This window comes from Barbatula barbatula (assembly GCF_947034865.1).
Source record: "Barbatula barbatula genome assembly, chromosome: 13".
Taxonomy (NCBI): Eukaryota; Metazoa; Chordata; class Actinopteri; order Cypriniformes; family Nemacheilidae; genus Barbatula; species Barbatula barbatula.
In genome coordinates this window covers 8,964,408-8,987,438 of record NC_136776.1, presented here as the reverse complement: position 1 = coordinate 8,987,438, position 23,031 = coordinate 8,964,408, and the positions used below count along the sequence as shown (strand labels likewise).

Below are 23,031 nucleotides of genomic sequence, written 5' to 3'. Positions count from 1 at the left end.
TATTATTTTGGTAACACTTTACAGTATATAAATGATCGTGTACTAATGTTCAAACCAAGTGTTACTTTATTATGAACTAATGATGACTAAGAAATTTACTTATCAAGAATTAACCTTAAGTACAACATGAGTCGCACGAATTCATGTGTGAATAACGGCTACCTTACTCACATGTTAATAGTGCATGTTTGTTAATTCATGTAGGCCTATTAATTAACACTGGGATAAATTAAATCAATTAAAAGTGCCCTGTTTTAAATAAATAACAAACACCTTTGGATCGCGCAAATAATATTTTGTGCCTATACCATCTGTAAATATTTAAATTCAACAACACACAGTTTCTCTTGTTATTATTCCCATTTTCTGTACATTATTCTTATTTTATATATGCAATTATTTTAAATCTTTTTAAACTGTAAATCTTTATTATAATTTCGTGTGATTCATGTTGTAGTTAAGGTTAATGATAAGTACATGCCTTAAATCATCATTAGTTCATATTAAAGTAACACTTGGTTTGTACATGATAACTGATGTACAGTTATTGTAAAGTGTGCCATTATTCTTAGTTTCTTTCCTATTTTTCTTGTTTTCTTCCCAATATCAACAGGCTTTGTTTAAGAGGTATTACAAGTTAGGTGGAAGCATATAAAAGAAAGGTCATTTATAAGGTTGCCATGATAGCCTATATGCACCCCTATCTGTATAGATACTGTAAATAAATATCAAACCCCTCAACATTTCCTACTTTATCAATTCATCCATTCATGGAAAAACAGACACAGGTGCGTCATAATACAATAGAAAAAGCGTTTTTGTCGGTATATAGTTCAGAAAAGAACCTTTAACATCTGCAGAACGTTTCTGTTTTTTACAAGGTAAATTGTAGTGGAAAATGCTTGCTTAGCTTATAAAAGATCATTCTTCTCATTAGATCATTTGAGTAAATGGTTCTTCGAAAACTAAACATCGCTGTAAAGAACCTTTCGTAACCAATTGTAATAATATTGGCATCCAATTAAATACACTTAAAATATAATTACTTGAATTTTAATTATTACTTCTTATTTTTAATAATTCTTAATTTTAGTATAATATTAATTAACATTTTTGTGTTTACGTTTTTGAATAAATAGCATTTCACTTCCAGAAGTGTTGGTGTGTACTGTGTGTTCAATATTATTGCTTTATACCATCGCCATCATGTGGACTGATTAGGTATAACTAGTGCAGATAAAGCAAATAATCTACATTCTCTAAAATTAGATCTATCAGAACTTTTTCATTACATATCGATTTTCTTTTGATATCAGATTTATACTGAGCTTAATGAGCAGGATTTGTGTTAGATATTATTCAAATAAATTACACAAGATACTACAAGACATTAGTTATATTAGTAAAAATAAATTTTAGTAAATATAAGGAGCTCAACGTAACCCAAACCTATGACACGCACACACTATTTACACTGCAGCTGTATGAGGTTGCAGATTGCTCAACCTGTTAATCTTTATCAAACCTAATTCCAAAGTCACATTTATGTCCCTATATACACATATACTCTGCTGAAAGAGGTTTTACTGGTTATCTTGTGCAAGACCGTGATCGCAATAAGAAAGTAAGATGTTAACTCTGATTTGGATTATTCTGACCACAAATATCTTGTGTGTCCATGGGACAAGTTTAATGCACATTCCCTGTGACGACAAGGTCGTGGAGAAGTTATCCCGCCTGGCCACCACGTACATAAATGAGGACCGAAAAACAGGTTACAAATTTGCCCTTAATAGAATTTCCAACGTCCAGGCGCATCCACAGGTTGGTAAAACTGTTATTTTTTACCAGTGGAAAGGCATCCACAACATTAGAAAATTATTACATTTATTGTCAGTAACGTTAATGTTTTCTAGATTTAGATACCAGAAATTATATTATTATATTTATAAGAGTTTTCAAATGTTAACAATATCAGTCCACTTTGTTGTGCCATAGGGTCCAGCGGGAAAAGTCTATTATTTGAATTTAGATGTTCTAGAGACCAAGTGTCATATCCTGAGTCCAAAATCATGGAAGAAATGTCCTATACGACCTTTCATGGAAACAGTAAGACTTCAGACCCTTGCTGCTCACAAAATATGATTTACTTCTACTAAAATGTAGAAGGGGAATGTCAAAAATGTCTTAAAAATTCTTAAGCCTCTGGTTCAGAGTTTAGAAACTTTTTTATATCTCTGTAACATTACTGTAGATATTGATCAAATGTTGAGGATTAACCAGAACTGTGTAGAGTGTGCAAAACACTTTTTAAAAACGTTTTTTTTTGCAGTCAAACTGTTTAAACATGTATTTTGCTTCTGGTTTAACATCAATATTCAAGGTTATTTGAAGTATTTTCGTGGAAGTACTTTTGCATGATAAACAAAAGTGATACTTTACACAGAAATGTTTAGCAGTATCTCTCCGAGATCAGAGACTGTGTATGAACAAAAGGATTTCAATTGACTGAAAGCCAATGTGTGTTTCTTGTGGTGTAGCAAATCTCTGGAAACTGTAACACTACTGTACTGCATTCACCTGAGGGCTTCTCTTACCTTCACAGCTATGACTGCACGCTGGTCCCAGGTCAGCCTTTTACTCCTCTTTAATGAGTTCACTGCATACAAAATCACTAACATTGCACCTTCACCATAGATATCTGTTGACTAAAGTAAAAAGTTGCAGTAATTATATAAATAGTTGCTTAGTTTAAAACACTGAATGATCATGTTTATATTGATAAGACTCACTGATTCATTATTGGAAACTGTTGATCATCTCATATGTATCCATATCATGCACATCATTATGTATCACAATTCCCTTCTACTTCCCTTAGACCCTCCAGAGAAGTTACAGTTAACCTGTCCAGACTGCCCTCTGCTGCTGCCTGTTAACAGTGAGGAAGCCATGTCGACTGCTCGTACGACCCTCCTTAAATATAACAGACAAAGCACACTTCCTGTCGGTTTCACTGTGGACACCATTAACCGAGCATCCCATCAGGTTACAATGGACGCCAAATTCATTAAACTGTGTCATTCTGTTTAAAGTTCCTGTTGTAAGAAACTAAGCCCTGGTTTAATAGACAAAACTTAAGCCTAGTCCCTGACTAAAATGAATGTTTGAGCTGTCTTAACTAAAAATAATTTTCATATCGGTGCCATTGTTTTGTCTCAAGATGCACACCAGTAATGTTCTTTCCAAGACAAGACTTAAAATAATAGTTTACACAAAAATTAAGCTGTCAAGTTGTTCCCAACCTGTATACATTTATTTTTTCTGTTCAACACAAAGAAAGATATTTGGAAGAATCTTAGCTTTTTTCTGTTCTGTGGAACCATTGACTGCCAAAGTATAATTGTTTTTGTATAGCCTATATGCATTTTTGTGTTCTGTTGAACACAAAAGAAGATACTTAGAAGAATGTATCAATGTCGGAATGTAAGACATCAATCATTCTTTAAAATGTCTTCTTTTGTGTTCAGTAGAACAAGGTAATTTCTACAGGTTGGCAGAACTTTAGGGCAAGTAAATTATGACAGAATTTTTGGGTATTTCATTTTTACAATCCATTTAAATATCCTTATTTAACTAAGGCATAGTCCTGTCTAAAGCTTATCCTTGTCTGTGATACTGGCCTTACACTTCAATTAAGTGTTAGTAGAAAATTGTGTCCGAAACCAGGCTCGATTAGGCTGGACAGTACAAAACATTGTGTCAAGAGCATGGATCTATTGGCAGCTTTTTAATGGTCAAGACAGTAATACAAGGAAACAATACTGTATGTTAAAATATGGGCACAATCAAAAAACAATAAGAACAGACAAAGTTCAAATTTATTTTGAAAAAACACCCTAGTGAGACACCTTTTTTACAGCTAACCAATGACAAGCGAGTAGCGATACCAGTCGTTTCTATAACAATATGCGGGATAGGTGACTGGTGGAGCAGCATCAAGCTCGAAAAAATTAAATGGCAGCCTAAACACCGGTTGGAACAGTTTTATAAAGTTTTGTATATATGTACATTTAATTTTCACTTTCTATAACTTTTGATAGCATTTCTTGCGAGAAATTAATATTGTAGTTTTTTAAATATGTGAATGGTTATTGCAAAGACTCTCTCTGTTTTTAATGCATAGGGACGAGCTTCCGATGTTGTCAGGATGGTCGGATGTCAGTTTCCAGTTTAATTTCTTAAACAACTTATCATAACTAAACAAAGACTGGAGAAAGCCACATCTCTTACTTTACTCTTACTTACTTGTACAAAGGCCATTCTACAGAATTGATGCAAAATCAGAATTGAAAATATTTTGAAAAAAAAATTAAATTACCCGGAATATTTTTACATATGAAAATTCTATAATACCAAATTATACAATAATCGCATATTGTAATTATCAAAATTAATTACAATAAGTGTAATTTATGAGATTTGTTGTATTTTGAATCCAATCTTTCTTTGTAAAAGGCATACAATTGATCACACTGATTTAAAAGTTATGGATTCAATAGTTTATATAGACTTTTGTCGTGAACGTGGCGGAGGAACCCAAGTGCAGGCAGACACGGATGATGAAGGGGTTAACAAGACTTTAATAAATACAAAACAAAAGCCCACAATGGGGTAAAAGAACATACAAGAACTTAACTAAAAAAACACTAAGACTGAAACAAACACTCACAAGACTAGAATAAACTTAAACGTAGCTTTCAAGACAAGACTACTAGGGCAACAGACAAGGCTTCTTTTACAGGGTAACAAATACAGCGTACAAGTACAAGTATTCAAGGCAACGAACCAGCACAAGACGATATACAAGAGGGGATTAAATAGGGTAACAAACACAGGATAATTACTAAGGGGCAGGTGAAGGTAATGAAACACTAATGGGAAGGCTAACGAGACAAAAGGGCGGGAAACACTGACGAGACACGAGAAAGCACATGGCCTTCTCACACTAAACCTAAGGCTATGCCATGACTCCGCTGCAAGACCAAGAATAAACATGACATGATGGCGGAATCATGACATAAGCCCCCCCTTAAATGAACACCTCCAGGTGTTCATCAAGGGGTAGACTGACAAGACAGGGCAGACTGGGACAATGACAAGACAAGGCAAAACATGGAAAACAAGATCAACGGCAGACAAGCATAAATTACAAAGGGGTTGGGGTGACATACTAAAAATAACAAACAAGGGAGGGGGGGGAGGGGGAACAACAAAGTTCATGGGGGGAACACATGAGTCCATGGGGGGAAGTCCAAAAGGGTTGGAATAAGGGGGAACAGTTCTTGTCCCTGGCGCTCGGAAGCGCGGAGTCCCAGGGGACTTAGGGGACACCCTGGGGGGCGGCGCTCGAGAGCGCGAAGTCCCAGGGGCTGTAGGAGTCCCCGGCTGAGGAACATGGCTTGAGGCCGGCTGGAAGGCCGGCTGAGGAACATGGCTTGAGGCCGGCTGGAAGGCCAGCTGAGGAACATGGCTTGAGGCCGGCTGGAAGGCCGGCTGAGGAACATGGCTTGAGGCCGGCTGGAAGGCCGGCTGAGGAACATGGCTTGAGGCCGGCTGGAAGGCCGGCTGAGGAACATGGCTTGAGGCCGGCTGGAAGGCCGGCTGAGGAACCGGACTCGGGACCACCGGACTCGGGACCACCGGACTCGGGACCACCGGACTCGGGACCACCGGACTCGGGACCACCGGACTCGGGACCACCGGACTCGGGACCACCGGACTCGGGACCACCGGACTCGGGACCACCGGACTCGGGACCACCGGACTCGGGACCACCGGACTCGGGACCACCGGACTCGACGGGACCACCGGACTCGACGGGACCACCGGACTCGACGGGACCACCGGACTCGACGGGACCACCGGGACCACCGGGCTACTACCCGCCCTCCGTTGCCTCTTCTTCTTCAGCCGAGCCACCCGTCTGGTGGTCGGCTGAAGGAATGACGAGAAGGGCACGGGCGGCTCGGGATTGGAGGCCTCGGACGAGGACCCCCAGGACTCTCGCCTACCCCTCTTGCCACCAAGGCTGACTGCGGGTGGGGAGACTGTAGGAGGTGGTGCGGTGGACGAGGTGGAGGTTGCAGAGGGTGAGGAGAGGCCCACAACCCCGATTTGCATGGTACGACCCTCGGGGATGGCGGCCAGCGAGGGGGAAAGACTGGGTTGAGCTGAGACACTGGGCTCCGGCCGATTCATGGCATACCTGATCAGGTCAGTGAAGCCCAGCGGTCTCAACATCTGCATCTCCCACCCCGCTAGAGGTTGGTTGAGGCCGCCATTGAACAGGACCATCTGTTCCTGCTCACTGTGGACCATCTCCCCTGCCACCTCAAAAAAACGGTCCGCAAACTCCAACACATCTGAATGGCCCTGGCGTAGACGGAGTAGACGATGAGCCTGGGTCGCTCGCCTTGCTTCCATCTTGCCTGCTGGGTTCTGTAATGGCTGGTTCGTTCTGTCGTGAACGTGGCGGAGGAACCCAAGTGCAGGCAGACACGGATGATGAAGGGGTTAACAAGACTTTAATAAATACAAAACAAAAGCCCACAATGGGGTAAAAGAACATACAAGAACTTAACTAAAAAAACACTAAGACTGAAACAAACACTCACAAGACTAGAATAAACTTAAACGTAGCTTTCAAGACAAGACTACTAGGGCAACAGACAAGGCTTCTTTTACAGGGTAACAAATACAGCGTACAAGTACAAGTATTCAAGGCAACGAACCAGCACAAGACGATATACAAGAGGGGATTAAATAGGGTAACAAACACAGGATAATTACTAAGGGGCAGGTGAAGGTAATGAAACACTAATGGGAAGGCTAACGAGACAAAAGGGCGGGAAACACTGACGAGACACGAGAAAGCACATGGCCTTCTCACACTAAACCTAAGGCTATGCCATGACTCCGCTGCAAGACCAAGAATAAACATGACATGATGGCGGAATCATGACAGACTTTGAACCAAACACTATTATAACATCTTAGTTGACAATTTAATATACTTTATTTTTGACAAAACATCCCTTGTTTCGGTCATGACACACATATTGTCAATAGTGATATGTTATAAATAACTAACTACGTTGCACATAAGCATCCAGCACATATAGCAGACACCAGTGGCATAGCCAGAATACAAATTTTAAGTGGGCCTTGTCTGTAAATGCGGGCCCTTATATGTATAGGTTTCTATCTATCACTTAAATTATACACCTGTATTATACAGCTCATTTCACGGTTTTAGCTTAATCTGGTCCTCTGCCTTTTCTCCTCCATAGAAGTCCATTATAAGGAAACAGCTCAGCTCAAGGCAACGCAAACTGAGAACATACGTTTTTTCTGATATCATGCTGATGTTTGATATCGATATTTAAAAAAAAGAATTTAGTTTTCCCTGGTTGTTGTTCCGGTACTTAAAGACTTAATCTCTTCCTTACAGTTCAGCCTAATGGACTCATGCGGGAGAAAATGTGTAATGTGAGATTATTCAATTTACCCATGGAATAAGAGCTATTTTTACAGCGGCTAGTGTTTATTAATAGAATATTTTGACAGAAATGTGGTTTACCCCAGTTGTTGTTTAAGTATGAAGTCGTTTTAGAAATTAAACTATAAAAATGATATCCCAATTTCTAACAACATCGGAAGTTCATCACTACGCTTGTGCACATTCAAATAGATTTCTGTTATGCTGTCTATGAAGCCTGACTCTGTTAACCATTTATCCCAACTTTTGGCGTCCTCGTGAACTAACTTACGAATCATGGTTTTTAATGTGCGATTAAAAGGCTCGACCAGGCCGTCTGTTTGGGGGTGGAAAACGTTGGTATGAACAGATTTAATGCCCAATAATTCATAGAGTTTGCGTATCGTACATGATACGCAATCGTACAGGATTGAAGAGCATTCTAAATAAAGAGTAGGCAGAGATGAAGTCTGCCACTGTTGTCATGTGTTTTGAGGATATCAAAGCGTGCGTAGCAGGAGAGAGGGCCCAGCAAAGGGTTTTGACGAAATGTTGTTGAGCATTTAATCAATTTGACAATTTTTGACTGTTTCAATGGTTAGCCATCGGGGCCTCCCTCACATCGGGCATAAGGCAATTGCCTGCTCCATTCCTACGCCTCTGAACAAGGGCAAACGCACAAACAAAATTTAATAGTCACATAAAATATGTTTATTTTAAGTTTAATATCTTGGATGAGCCTTCAAATATGTTATGACTTGTTTATATCCTGCCTTTAATCGTAAAAGGCACACTGTACCAACAATCTTTCTTTCTAATTGTATTTTTGAGTTTTATTTTGTTTCTCTTCCTTAGAAATCCCCTGTTTCCACTAGTTTTGTGGAGTACACCATTCAGGAATGTTCCATCAGTCCTTCCCCAGAGGTTCAGTGTGAGCCGGTAAACAAAGGAAAAGACGTGAGTTCCTGTCATTGTGCTTTATCAACAAATAACTTGCTGGACTAAATCTCATATTAATCTTGAGTGACTATACAGTAGTATTGGATACGTGGTGGTAAGTGGGTCAAGCTCGTCGGTTGGCTCGTGGTTGGGCTCCTTCTTTTGCTTTGTCATGCTTTTCCGGGAGAGTGGCCAGTGAAAGGAATAGGATCCCTGTGTGATGACACAGTAATCCAGAATTATTAAAAAGGTTCTGAAACAAGTTGGAGTACTGGGGGAGTTTATCAAGTACAGAAATACTGTGTCATAAGACCAACTGATTTTTTTATATTAGTTGACCATATTAAGCATGAGAAGCAAGCACGTTTAACAGTGTAAAGTAGTCAGAATGCATGACAGAGCATGGTACCCGATCTTTACATTCAGCTTCTCAAAGAATTTCACGAGTTCGCCTCGCAGATAATAAGTACGCATGACAAGGGAGGGATAGTATGTGTAAAAAAGGCACCTGTGGGACCGAAGGTAGGAGAAGCTGCAGCGGCCTCTGAGGATGAGGACTGGGCTCCGCTGGAGCAAGCTCAGCTGTACGAGTAAGGAATGAAGATAGAAGGCTCCTATGGAAGCGACACTACTGTGCTGAGTAAAGATTTAGTCAAGTCAACTTTATTTATATAGTGCTTTCTACAGTTTCCATTGTTACAAAGTTGACTAAGCAAAACATTAAGTTATACAAGTAAAAAGGTGAAAACACAGAAGACAATTCAAACACACATTCTTTTATTTGGTCCAAAGACAAGCTACAAAAACAGAATCCAAATACTTTGGGAAGTCAGTTTGCATGATGCCAGGTACTCATGGCTAACACTTTCACAATTGCTCATATTCGTAAGATTTTACAAATTAAGGAGAGACAAAACATCTTTGTTTCCATATTTGCATACTCTCTATAATGGCCCACATACAAAACACTCCACACACTCACACAATATACACACGTACTAATACACAGACACACACACACAAATGCACACTAACGGACATGCAGACAGACGCACAGTGGTTATCACTGAGAAGCACACATTTAAGATAAAGGAGAGAAAAACATGTCAAAGATTAAACAAACAAAAAATTCCTAAATGTAATATTAATTAAATGAAATTTATAAATTCTAATTATAAAGCAGCCTCCCCAGCCAGGCAAACAATCCAAAACAGTATGCAAATGCTGGCGAGGATCCCAAAACTCCAATGGAGAACCCAGGGATTCCATTTTCCCTCTGGCAAAAGCTGCAGCCTCTGCACAACTTTAACAGTGCTTGCACAACAATTCTTAATAAAAATAAATAAATTTAGTAATAAGGTAATGATAGATTTAAGATTATCATTAATAATCTAATAGCAGGTGAATTTTCTAGTGAAGACGTGTTAAGTCGCCGCATCCTTTATCCAACCCTATCATCTCAGCTCGTCAGGTCGCCGCTTCCCATTCTTCGCTCTACCATCAGATCTGGGCATAAAATGCATCCTGCCTGCTGTGGTAACCTTGTGACAATGAGACAAGACTGGCTGAGAGTAGAGTATTGTTCTGCACTCTTTGATGTAAAAAGTACATCAGTTGTTATTGGAAGTGTTTCTGGTTTCTGTTGATCTTACTAATGCAGCCTAAACCCTCAGATCATTTATATTATGGCAGTGTAGTGTATGCAAGATTAAAAAGAGTGTGTCTGCCTCTCAGACAGTTCCACGGAAGACTGTTCCAAAGTTTAGGCGATATATTGGAAAAAGATCTACCTCCGGCGGCACTTGATTTTGAAAATCTAGGTAGACCGGATACCTGAGAGTATTGTGCACATGAAGGACTGGGAAACTAGAGAAGTTCTCCTTCTACTTGCAGGTTATAATCCGAAATATTCGGTTTACGTGTAATTTGAAGTACTATGATGCAGTCTAAAGCCTGACTGAAATTTTTCGTGTCAGAGGCTTAATGACAGCCATCTTAAAGGGTCCTGGGACATGGCCTAGATTAACTGTGGTCCGATAAGTAATATTTATATTTTATTCGAATTTAAAAGGAAATGACAAGTCATCCAATGTGTTATATCTTCGATGCACTCTACCAATTTGGATAGCTGGGAGGAATCATCTGGTCTTGATGAGATATATAGCTGAGTATCATCTGCATAACAGTGGAAGCTAATTCCATGTTTTCTAATAATGTTTCCAATGGGCAGCATGTTTATGGAGAATAGCAAGGGGCCTAAAAACAAATCAGGTCAAGCAGGACTAGGAGTGAGATGTTACCTTTATCTGATGCTATAAGCAGGTTGTTTGTAATTTTAAGTCTAAAGCCTGACTGAAATTTTTCGTGTAAGAGGCTTAATGACAGCCATTTTAAAGGGTACTGGGACATGGCCTAGATTAACTGTTAACTTAAACTGTTGTCTGTGATAATTTAATTTACAATAACTGCCTTTGAATTTAGTGATCTTATATTAAGCAGGCCAAGCTTTTTATGAATTGGTATTGCAAAGATATATGCTTATGATTATAAGAATTGAAATATAATATTACAATATTTTGAATTTAAAATGAGCTTTAGCCAGCACATTTAAATTTGACTATGTCAGACACTCTGGCTCCCGGTAAACATTGGACTATGGTGGCTGGTGCCTCTATGTTAACGTTCCGAACAATAGAATCACCGATAACTAGGGCACTTTCAGTAGGTTTCTCAGTCGGTGCTTCACTGAGTGGGGCAAACCTGTTAGTGACTGTTAGTGACTGATATGCGACAACACAGTCTCAGTCACGAAGTTTCCCTTCTGCAGGGATCTTCAACCATAAATCGAGCTGTGTGCGTTAACGTTGCTCGCATCCAAAGTGTTCCCAATGGTCCTTACCCCCTTACTATCCTCAGATAAAGATTGGATGCGAGACTAATTCTAACATCTTCTCAACTTTTCCCCTCCGTTTATTGCATATTAAACCCTCGCCGCTGACAGAAGTCTAAGCTAAATATGACATGAGGTGCAAGTAACAATAATAGGAGTAAATGCAGTGTGACAAAAGATGGTGGTCTCTTAAGCTGTAACATCCTACAGACGTGACTGACCCAATCAGGAGATTGCCTTTGCAGCCTTTATGGTCTTTGTCTTCCAACATTTATTTTGCAAATGGAAGCTGATTGGATGTTCAGTAAGAATTTTAAAGAGTTTAATAAAACTAATAGAAGAGTTACCAAAACACAACAAACATTAAGGAAATCACAAAAGCAGCTCATAGACCCCAAACATGATCTACTTATCTTGGTTAATTAAATAACTTCACATATAATACTTCTAGTAGTTATGCACATTTATTTAAACTACTTTAGGTTAATGTTTAAGTCAAACATATCGTATTAACAAGAACATAAATACAAAACGAAAACAGAACAAAAACTCAAAACAAATACTTCTCACGAGGGTGCAAAAAACCAAGTGCAACAGGATCAACTTATCTAAACACTCTGCACGCTATTCAGGGACCAGGGACCCGTTTCAGAAAGCAGGGTAAGTGCAACTCAGTGTAAGTTAACCCCAGAAAACGGGATACTCTGGGTTTTCAGTTTCAAAACGCGAGGTATATCAAACCTGTGACCGTGGGGTAAGTCAAGCCCGTTTCAGAAATCAAGGTATCTTATACTAAGAGTGAGTGACCATAGTAACCTACTCTGTGAACCTAACCTGGTCGGGAGCAGGTTTTATTCCTCTAACCCGAGGTTACAATCTCCGCCCCTTTTAGAAGCGCGAGCGGAGTTGAAATTGCCTTCGCCGTTTGTTTATTCATTCGTTTTCCTTAATCGTGCAGAAGTTCGTAACACAGACATTAAAATGGCATGTCCGTTCATTCAGAGAGAGTTAAGTTTACGTCGGGAGAGAATATATGGTGAAGCCCCGTTTGGATGTTTTATCATATCCGGAGGATTCTTTATTTGAGCGATACAGTTTTTCTTTACAGTCCATTAAATATATCCACACTCTGCTTCATCCTTACATCACAAACCTCACTCGTCGTGAACGCGCTCTTACATCTGAGCAGATTCTCTGTATGGCCTTACGTTTCTTTGCTAATGGAAGCTTTCTATATAACATGTGTGCATAGCTCTCAAGCACTTTTTATACATTTGTGTTAAGTTTCCTTTGAGAGCCATCAAAGAGGAGTTTCATAGGATTGCAGGTGAATGGTGAACGTCTATCTGAATTAGGCTGATCAAAAAAATGTGGTCTAGCTGCCACCTCTGGAATTAGATAATAATTCAAATACCCTTTAGGATTTCCCATTGTGATTGGGTGCACATTTAAAAGGTCCCACTCGCCCCGTTTTGCGCGGGCTTCAAACTGCCGTCGGTCAGAATGAGAGACGGGCGCTCTAACGAGGAGGCTAAAGACCGCAGTCCCTATAGCGTCTGTCGCTAGAGCATCTCTGTTGGTCGGGGAGTGAGGCTCACACTGCACAGCTCTTCACTAGCTGGCCTCCGTAAGACATAGCTGGAGCAGGGGCAAGCATGGCCAGTTTTGTCTTCTATAGCCACAGTGTTCGGTTCTCATGTCCTCATAACTTTCAAGGCCAGTTTATTAAATATATCAAACATTTCCCAGTCAGGCATCCTACTAGCAAGAGCATTTAAACTCACCGGACTGAAGGATATTTTTATATTTCATTTTCAGCTGCTGCCATGTTCTTTTTATTGCAGAAGGATTGCACCTACATGACAAAAATCGTAGGTATATATGTTCATATATACATATATAGATATATATACAGTGCCTCCTATTCTATTGGCGAGAAATAAACGGAGCACTTTTTGTCACGTGCCATTGCCATGGTGAATCGTGTTATCTTCGCTCAATTGATGATGGCTTTTTAAAGCCGCGGTGAACACACGTAACCTAGAGTCAACTTACTCAGAGTGGATTGAACTCATTGAAACCAGCTGTTCTGAAACAGAAAACTCAGAGTAGCGATTATCTGAGTAAATCAACTCAGAGTTCATATTTTAACTCAGTGTTGCTTGAACCTGGTCCCTGGACATTAGGTAAATACATCTACAAAGCTAAATGAAAGAGCAAACACAAGAGCATTAAATAGGTAAACTTACACAGGATAATTACACTAGGAGGTGAGGGGAATGAAACATTGGCGGCAAGCTAAACAAGAGAACGAGGGGCAGGGTCAAGAGACAAGACAGGAGAGCACATGGCTTCATAAACAAACAATAGGCTTGTTTGAGATGAGCAAAATCTGCGCAGAACCGATCACCGGTGATCACCGCGAGCTGCATGGCGGTTAGAAAAGTGTCTGAGTTACGTCCGCCTTGCTCTGATGTCATGCTGACGTGTGCCAAAAAACTCTCGCGATGGTGAGGCGGCTGTGTCGGATTGAGCAGTCGAGCGCAGTTGCTCTCCTCCGACTGCGCTACTCAAAAGCATGATGGGAAAAGACTGACTGACGACACAGCTTCATGCTCATTGGCTGAGAATGTCAACTGATACATTTTCTCTTCATTCTAAGAATTAGATTACCCATCTATTTATTTATATTTACATGCAAACAAAACACGCCTAGTGAAGTTAAGAATTAGGACATGCGTTTATTTTATATTTCTCTTCATTAGAATTCTTCCTTGTTGTAATTTTGTCTTCATTCTATTGTATGTTTGTGTGAATTAATAAATCAATCCATTAAAAATATACATGCACACATACATATTTGGACATTCTGTGAGTAAAAACAGTGGTATTTCGATTACATCCACTTCGTCTGCGATAAAAAAGGCGAACGCGATCTCCTCCATTGTTCACGTTTGCAAGCGACAAAACAGCGAGATTCAAGAAGTGTCCGACTTTAAAGGTCTTTTTTGACCCCTCCCCTTACTGCAGCCGTCTACTCTCGCCTACATTTCAGGCGAGGCAAGGCGCATCTCAAACAAGCCTATTGACAATTCGCTTCCACACAAAACACGTGGGACTGTCACAAGAATAGAAAAACATGACAAGGTGAGGCAGGATCATGACAATATCACTGAAAATATTTTAAATGTGTATGTAATTAAGTCACCACCATTTATACCATTTTGAATTTGTCACATTGTACAAGTTTTATGTGATTAATTTCTCCCAGTTTGTCAAGACTGTTGTTTCTCTGTCATTAATGTAGTTTTTTTTCTGTTTTAATTTTAGCCCATTGGCTTCTGTGTTGGCTCAGTTCTTCACACCGATTACAACCAGCAAGAGGTGAAGGTGTCCTGTGATATATTTCGCTCACAGGTACTCTTAATATTCTCATTTGTAAAGTGAGTGTTTTATGGTTCTGGAAGAGGCAGATGACTGAAGTACCTAAACATACTGAGGGAAATGTGCCAAAAAATATAAACTGTTGCAAACTATTTTCAAAGGAAAGTAGCTAAAATATTACATATTTGAGGTACTGGACAAATCTCAGGTTTAAGAAACAATTTACCCTTTTTTGTCAGTGTATATACAGTGGGTACGGAAAAGTATTCAGTCCCCCTTACATTTTCACTCTTTGTTATATTGCAGCCATTTGCTAAAATCATTTAAGTATATTTTTTACTCATTAATGTTCACACAGCACCCCATATAGACAGAAAAATACAGAATTGTTGACATTTGTGCTGATTTATTAAAAAAGAAAAACTGAAATATCACATGGTCCTTAGTATTCAGACTCTTTGCTGTGACATTCATATATTTAACTCAGGTGCTGTCCATTTCTTCTGATCATCCTTGAGAGGGTTCTACACCTTCATTTGAGTCCAGCTGAGTTTGATTATACTGATTGGACTTGATTAGAAAGTCCACACACCTGTCTATATAAGACCTTTCAGCTCACAGTGCATGTCAGAGCAAATGAGAATTATGAGGTCAAAGGAACTGCCTGAAGAGATCAGAGACAGAATTGTGGCACAGATCTGGCCAAGGTTACAGAAACATTTCTGCTGCACTTAAGGTTCCTAAGAGCACAGTGGCCTCATTAATCCTTAAATGGAAGACATTTGGGATGGCCAGAATCCTTCCTAGAGCTGGCCGTCCGGCCAAATTGAGCTATCGGGGGAGAAGAGCCCTGGTGAGAGAGGTAAAGAAGAACCCAAGGATCACTGTGGCTGAGCTTCAGTGATGCAGTCGGGACATGGGAGAAAGTTGTAGAAAGTCAACCATCACTGCAGCACTCCACCAGTCGGGGCTTTATGGCGGAGTGGCCGACGGAAGCCTCTCCTAAGTGCAAGACACATGAAAGCCTGCATGGAGTTTGCTAAAAAACACCTGAAGGACTCCAAGATGGTGAGAAATAGTCTGATAAGACCAAGATAGAACTTTTTGGCCTTAATTCTAAGCGGTATGTGTGGAGAACCAGGCACTTGTCATCACCTGTCCCAACAGTGAAGCATGGTGGTGGCAGCATCATGCCGTGGGGGTGTTTTTCAGCTGCAGGGACCGGACGACTGGTTGCAATCGAAGCAAAGATGAATGGGGCCAAGTACAGGGATATCCTGGACAAAAACCTAGCATTAAAATATCCATTTAAATTAGTAAATATACTACAACTTTTAGTTAGCATTTATGTTAAAAGTTGTCCAGGAACTGACAAATGTAAATTATATTATTGAATTTTCATGCTCATTTTGCACATACGTTATTTTAAATGTATATTTAAAGACATAAATGCATTGTAATTTTACATTCTGCATTGCCATTTTGCAAGTTGCATTTCAATTTAAAAAATTGCTATCAATATGCTTATGCATACATAAAATTATCTGGACAACATGCAGTAATAATTCATTGAAACATCAAACCAAGGCACTCAATAATGTAGTGGTCGATGTCTTGGAATTAAAAACAACAAATGACATGCCCTAATAAGTCTTCATCAGGTTGTGCACTACTCGCAAAGTTCTGATACAGAAAAAGGTCCTCTAAAAAATGTAACCAATGCAAAATAATCAGTCTTTACCACTCATAACCTTTACCAATAACTTAAATTCATTTTATATAAATAATAACGTATTCAGTTCCATAATATTCATATAAAATCCACAATGTAATAACACAGCAGACCGTGATAAACCAAAACCAAAAAATAGATTAAAAGTTAATGCTCTCAGTAGAAGCTTTTGAAATCTGTCTCCTCCCGTTATTGACCTAGGAACATGTTGTATACCTACTGTTTTCAATGTACTAGGACTACCCTTTTCTCTCTGGAATACAGGACCATGCGATATTGCGCTTTAAACACTCAAAGCATTCTTATGTTCTGCTATTCTAACTTTTCATGTTGCTCATACACCCATTTTTTTATTATCAAGTTATCACAAATAAATGTAATTCATGTCTTTTCGCTCTGCACTCTAGCTCTTTGTTGTCTCTGACCCGCAGGTGCATGCTGTTACACCAACCCACCATAATGGAAAGTTCACCATGCTTTCCGAGACTCCAACCCATGACATGGGTGTTCCTCATATCCCTGCACCCCCATTCCAGAATGTCAAACCAGTAAGCGCTCAGCTTGCTGACCCTGTGTATCAGGTTGTACCTGCTGAGCCCAGATTACACCCTATCTCAGAAGTTGCCCGTACCAAATCATCCAGCGAGTCAAATGAGTCTCCTGAGACCGACTCGGACTCATCCGAGGAAGTGGAAGGTTCTATTCGTGTTGCCAAACCTCCGGTGAACTTCCGCTATGTGCTGCCCCGCAATAAGAGGCAGACGCCCACAGCCACGACATCCCCTCATACACCCATCTTCCTGAGCATTTTCCCAAGCATACCTTCTCCTTTCCGTTCCTGTCCAGGGGTTTCTCGCTACACCACTGTATAAAGAGAATACAAAAACAATACAATTCAGCACAATGAGATATGCAGAAACTATTTTATACTATGGCAAACAATTAAGAGAGGTATTGACCAGTGCTTTCATGGATGTAACTAAATGTTGTATGCAACTAAATGTTGGCAGCAACATTTAAATAAGACCAGAATCATTCTTAAAAATCATTTTAAATGTATTTTCAATGGATGTTCAGGAACTGCATTGTAATGTAGTGCTTGTTGTGTCATTTTGTGTCCAATATCTGGAATATAGGTCACCTATAAATACTGATCACCTGCCAATACCCCTTCTTTTGCTAAAGTCTAAAGCCAGTCTTGTCTGATGTTCTGCTTTTGAACAATAATGTAATATGGTATAATGCCATCATTGTACATTTGCAATTATTTAATTTCATTCAATTGTTGTCAATTAAATGGGAGTTGCATAAAGTGCCATACCATGGATTTATGCCCATTCAAACTAACATTTTGGCAGTCTGGTTCTTTGTCATTCTATTACATGTTTTGACACTTTGAAATGTAACCTGCTGTTAGCGCCAATAGCCCTGTTGTTAGTGTGCTAGCATATAGCGCCAGTCAGCTCACAGTGAGATGAGTTTGATTTCTCGATGGTTCTTTGCCTGTACCACTCCCCCATCTCTGCCCAATGCTTTCCTGTCTGTTCTCCACTGTCCTGTCCCAATAAAGGCAAAGTCCCCACCCTGCCCTCCCCTTGTGAACTTTATTCCTCCCCTTTTCCCCAACCCTTTTATTGTATATTCTTGTCTGCCTATGTTATTATTTGTTATGTTTTGTTGATTCGTGTCTTTGTCTCAGTCTGTCTTGTCCCATGTCCTCTTGAGGGACGCCAGGTGGTACTGTCAAAAAACGATCTTGCTTTTCTATTCTTGCGGCAGGATCATGACAGACCCACATGTTTTCTGTGGAAGCACATGGCCATTGTTTGTTTTTACTGTCATGTCCTCTCCTGGCCCCGCCCCCTTGTTTCCTCTTTATGTAATGATCACAAGGTCTCTGTGATATCCAGTCAGTCTAGTGAAGTTTTTGTCAAGTTTTTCTGGCCTCCATTTTCCTCTGATTTTCTCTTAGTTGGAGCACAGTTGGGAGCAAACATACATATGGGTGTTGTTCTCAGACTGTAGGACAGTAAGTCTGCTGATGTCACATCCTTTATCTCTGCTAGGCAACTTCAGCTGGATTCAACCTTAAATATATATTTGTATGCACACCAAGTGTTACGATTTCATTTCCATCCGCCATGTTAATATACAATATGTTGCCGTCATCCATTCACCAAAGACTCTTTTAGGTATAACTTCTTCGTGTTATTTATTTGTTAATTTAATAGCATACATAAAGAAAAATACAAAACAAAAGTAATTTACATAAATAATATGATAAATGAGAACATATAATTCAACACCCCCACTTGTTCTCATTATCTTAAGCCATTTACAATGTTATCACAAAATATTTAGTTCCCAAACAGAAAACCTTTGAACTTCAGAATTTTAATTTTTGATACAGATTTTGTCAAAATGTCGGCCACCATGTCCTCTGTTGCACAGTACACAATATGTATTCTTCCCTCATTGACAGCATCACGGATAAAATGATATTTCACATCAATGTGTTTAGATCTAGATCTATTCACAGGATTTCTACTCAGCGCAATGGCTCCCTGATTATCACCGTACATCGTGGAGCAAGTGTAAACATTACTGTCCATGCCATTTAGCAGTTGAGTTAGGTACAGGCTTTCCTGAGTAGTGTTTGCTAGACCAATGTATTCAGCTTCGCATGTCGACAGTGCCACTGTCGGCTGTTTCTTAGACTTCCATGAAATAACTGGTTCTTGTCCTGTTTGGCTGAAACAGTATCCTGAGGTGCTACGCCTATCTTCTACAGAAGATGCCCAGTCAGAATCACTGAAAGCTATTAGGCTTAAAGCCTTGTCAGTTCTCTTGAAACACAGCTCGTAGTCAGCTGTACCTTTTTGGTGAGGAGAGTACGGAGATGATGTATCATGTCTTATACCCTTTTTTCGTAAAAGTGACTGAAATGCATTGTCTGTGTATTCTGTACCATTGTCTGATCTAATGCATTTGACTTTACCGTATGGTGCACTGTCTGCAAGGAACTTTTCTGTCGCTAGAGTAGTGTCACTCTTGTTCTTAAGGAAGTAAACTGATACTGCCCCTGAAAAATCATCTGTGAATGAAATTGCATACTTTTATCCATCTTGAGAAGTTGGTTCAATGAGACCTGATAAATCAGTATGTATCAAGGGCCTCACCCGCTTTTGTGTCAGTTTTCCTATTTCTGCTGTTGATAAACTTCCCCTCAGTACAAACATTACAGTCTAGTTTGGTATTACCTGTGATTTCCATACCCTCTACCACTTCAGGTAATTTCAACACATCACTAATATTACAATGTCCCATGATCTCATGCCATGTTTTAACATCACAAGTTAGACTCACTTTATCCCTGGACATTATATCAGTAACTGATGCATCAACACATTGTTTGTTGTCATTTACCGTTTTCAGATAGTACAGTCTCTCGTGTTCTTCTATGCGAAACACAGCTCCATCCTTGTTTATCAGTTTATTATTATTTTGTCCTTCCTGGAAGATCACCCTGGCTCCATCTGTTGTGGCAGCTTGAACAGAGATGATGCTCTGTGGGTATGATGGTATGAACAAGGCCTTCTTTAGGGTGATCCGGACGCATTTTCCTTCCATGTCCAGCAGTAACATCTCTGCGTTGCCCCGCTTTAGTGCCACGTTGTTCACCCTGGTTCCATCTGCCAGCTCCATGTAGTGTGACTTTGGGTCGAAACTCTCGTCAAATTTCGTGAAGTCTTTCTCCTCTGTTAAGATGTGGGATGTTGCTCCACAGTCTACCATTAGTCCATTTTTAGTAATATTATCTGGAAGAAATGTTTGACTTACTTTGAACACAAAAGTTTGTTCTTTCTCAGGTTCCGCTTGTTTTTCTGCAGCCTGTTTTGCTTCATCTTTGTGCCCGTCTTTTCTTCGGCAGCATGTCTCATCACTGTGTGTTGAACTTCTATGGTATGCCTTTTTGGCGACAATCGCGTGCAATATGACCGCGGTTTCCACATCCGTAGCAGGTCACAGATGCTATGTGCACTTTCATCACATTGTCAGATTTAGGTTTATCATCGAATTTCTCTGTCTCTTCATAGCTTCTTAGTTTACTTTTGAACTGGATGAAAGTCAATTCTTCACTACTCTGTGTAGTATGGATAGCGAAGGGTTTGTAGGAATCTGGCAGGCCCTTTAGAATCATAGCTATCATCAGTCCGTCGCTAATTACTTCTTTTGCGTTTCTTAGGGAAGTCACCGCTTTCTCGGCTCGGATAATGTAGTCTGTTATCGTCTCGTCAGATTCCTTCTATAACGAAGTAAGTTCAGTGTATAAGGCGATAATTCTAGGCTTACCCTGACTGGCGTAGTGATTTCGAAGTATTTGTTAATTTACATCTCAATGCACTGGAATAACATCAGCACACGAGGGAACATCAGCGCTCACACACGAGCAGCAGAAAAACACACACTTGTAGAGAGCTTCACTCCCACTCAACTCAAGTCAAAATAAAAGGCCTGTTTGATCACACATGGGCACAATAGCATACATAAAGAAAAATACAAAACAAAAGTAAGTTACATAAATAATATGATAAATGAGAACATATAATTCAACACCAAGCTTTAGTTTATAAAGGCTATATATCTAGTATAATCACTACACAGAGCACTTGCATGTTAATTTTTAAAGGCTCCACACAGATTCCGGATTGCCTCCTCACCTTGGTTTTTAATTATACAGACCACCCTTTCGACAGCCAGGTATAGTGAACACCATCTGTCTTGATTTTGTCTTTAAAAATTGCAGGTGCACTCAGCTTCCACAACCTCAGAAGATGTTGAATATCTTGCGGTTTTGTTTCACATAGCATGGCACTTAGAAAAACTTTATGTAGTTCAGCCTGGTGCGGCTGCTGTGTTATCCATCGTTCTGAGTTCCTAAGAAACAAAAGTGTACCTAGAAGCTATTTGTCATTTTTCAGATGCACCAGTATTTTTATTATTAATATATTGTGGATGTAATAGATAAACACTTGTGCTAATCAGAATGAATATCTGGGGAACATCATATCAAGAAATTCATTCTATTAAATAATGATTCAGCAGTTGATGTGGATATATGGATTTGTGGCTGTTGTTGTCACATTGGAATATAAATGTTGCAGATTGATCGATTAATGTGATATTCACATGTATTTGAATAACTTTATTATTTATTCTGCATAATCTTTCTTAATTATTTATTTTAGTAATGTACTGTATGCAGTATGTGGTGCTAAGAGAGTGGCTATGTATTAAATACAGACATGCTCAAATTTGTTGGACACCTCCATAAAAAACAGCATTGCACAATTTTCTCTGAAATAACTTGAAACTGGCAAGAATGTAAATGGCATCCACTATTGTTTATTCCATATTTAATAGAAATCAGACTAACGACAGTGACACCTGGAGGGGCGTGATTGGGAGGAACGGCCCCCCTGATCTTAACCCGAGCGGTGTTCAGTTATTGGACTTCTGTGCTAGTCACAGTTTGTCTATAACGAACACCATGTTCAAGCATAAGGGTGTCCATCAGTGCACATGGCACCAGGACACCCTAGGCCGCAGGTCGATGATCGACTTTGTGGTCGTTTCATCTGACCTGCGACCATATGTTTTGGACACTCGGGTTAAGAGAGGGGCGGAGCTGTCAACTGATCACCACCTGGTGGTGAGTTGGATCCGATGGCAGGAGAGGAAGCTGGACAGACTCGGCAGACCCAAACGTATTGTAAGGGTCTGCTGGGAACGCCTGGCCGAGTCTCCTGTCAGAGAGATCTTTAACTCCCACCTCCAGCAGAGCTTCAACCAGATCCCGAGGGAGGCTGGAGACATTGAGTCCGAGTGGACCATGTTCTCCGCCTCCATTGTCGAAGCAGCCACTCTGAGCTGTGGCTGTAAAGTCTCCGGTGCCTGTCGAGGCGGGAATCCCCGAACCTGGTGGTGGACACCGGAAGTAAGGGAAACCGTCAAGCTGAAGAAGGAGTCTTATCGGGCCTGGTTGGCTTGTGGGACTCCTGAGGCAGCTGACAGGTACCGGCAGGCCAAGCGGACTGCTGCCCGAGTGGTTGTGGAGGCAAAAACTCGGGCCTGGGAGGAGTTTGGTGAGGCCATGGAGAAGGACTATCGACTGGCCTCGAAGAGATTCTGGCAAACCGTCCGGCGCCTCAGGAGAGGGAAACAGTGCCCTACCAATGCTGTTTACAGTGGAGGTGGGAGGCTGTTGACCTCAACTGGGGATGTCGTCGGACGGTGGAAGGAGTACTTCGAGGATCTCCTCAATCCCACCGTCACGTCCTCCATTGAGGAAGCAGAAGCTGAGGGCTCAGAGGTGGACTCGTCCATCACCCAAGCCGAAGTCACTCAGGTAGTCAAGAAACTCCTCAGTGGCAAGCACCGGGGGTGGATGAGATTCGCCCTGAGTACCTCAAGTCTCTGGATGTTGTGGGGCTGTCTTGGCTGACACGCCTCTGCAGCATCGCGTGGCGGTCGGGGACAGTGCCT

General features: G+C 40.4%; 1 protein-coding gene across 1 annotated transcript; it reads left to right on the top strand.

The window, feature by feature from the left end:
- Positions 1–1,586: 1,586 nt before the first annotated feature.
- LOC306902533 (fetuin-B) lies at positions 1,587–21,835 on the top strand. Its single transcript, XM_079471163.1, has 8 exons — positions 1,587–1,824; positions 1,999–2,109; positions 2,541–2,628; positions 2,882–3,048; positions 8,396–8,497; positions 14,700–14,786; positions 16,917–18,600; positions 21,107–21,835. The coding sequence occupies exons 1-7, from the start codon at positions 1,630–1,632 to the stop codon at positions 17,355–17,357; spliced, it is 1,191 nt and encodes a 396-aa protein (XP_079327289.1). The 5' UTR covers positions 1,587–1,629; the 3' UTR covers positions 17,358–18,600; positions 21,107–21,835.
- The last annotated feature ends 1,196 nt before the right edge of the window (positions 21,836–23,031 follow it).

Excerpts from the sequence above, each read along its gene's own strand:
- LOC306902533 (XM_079471163.1), top strand. The coding sequence starts at position 1,630 with ATGTTAACTCTGATTTGGATTATTCTGACCACAAATATCTTGTGTGTC. Across the intron at positions 1,825-1,998 it reads ACGTCCAGGCGCATCCACAG|GGTCCAGCGGGAAAAGTCTA; the intron begins GTTGGTAAAACT and ends GTTGTGCCATAG. Across the intron at positions 3,049-8,395 it reads TTAACCGAGCATCCCATCAG|AAATCCCCTGTTTCCACTAG; the intron begins GTTACAATGGAC and ends TCTCTTCCTTAG.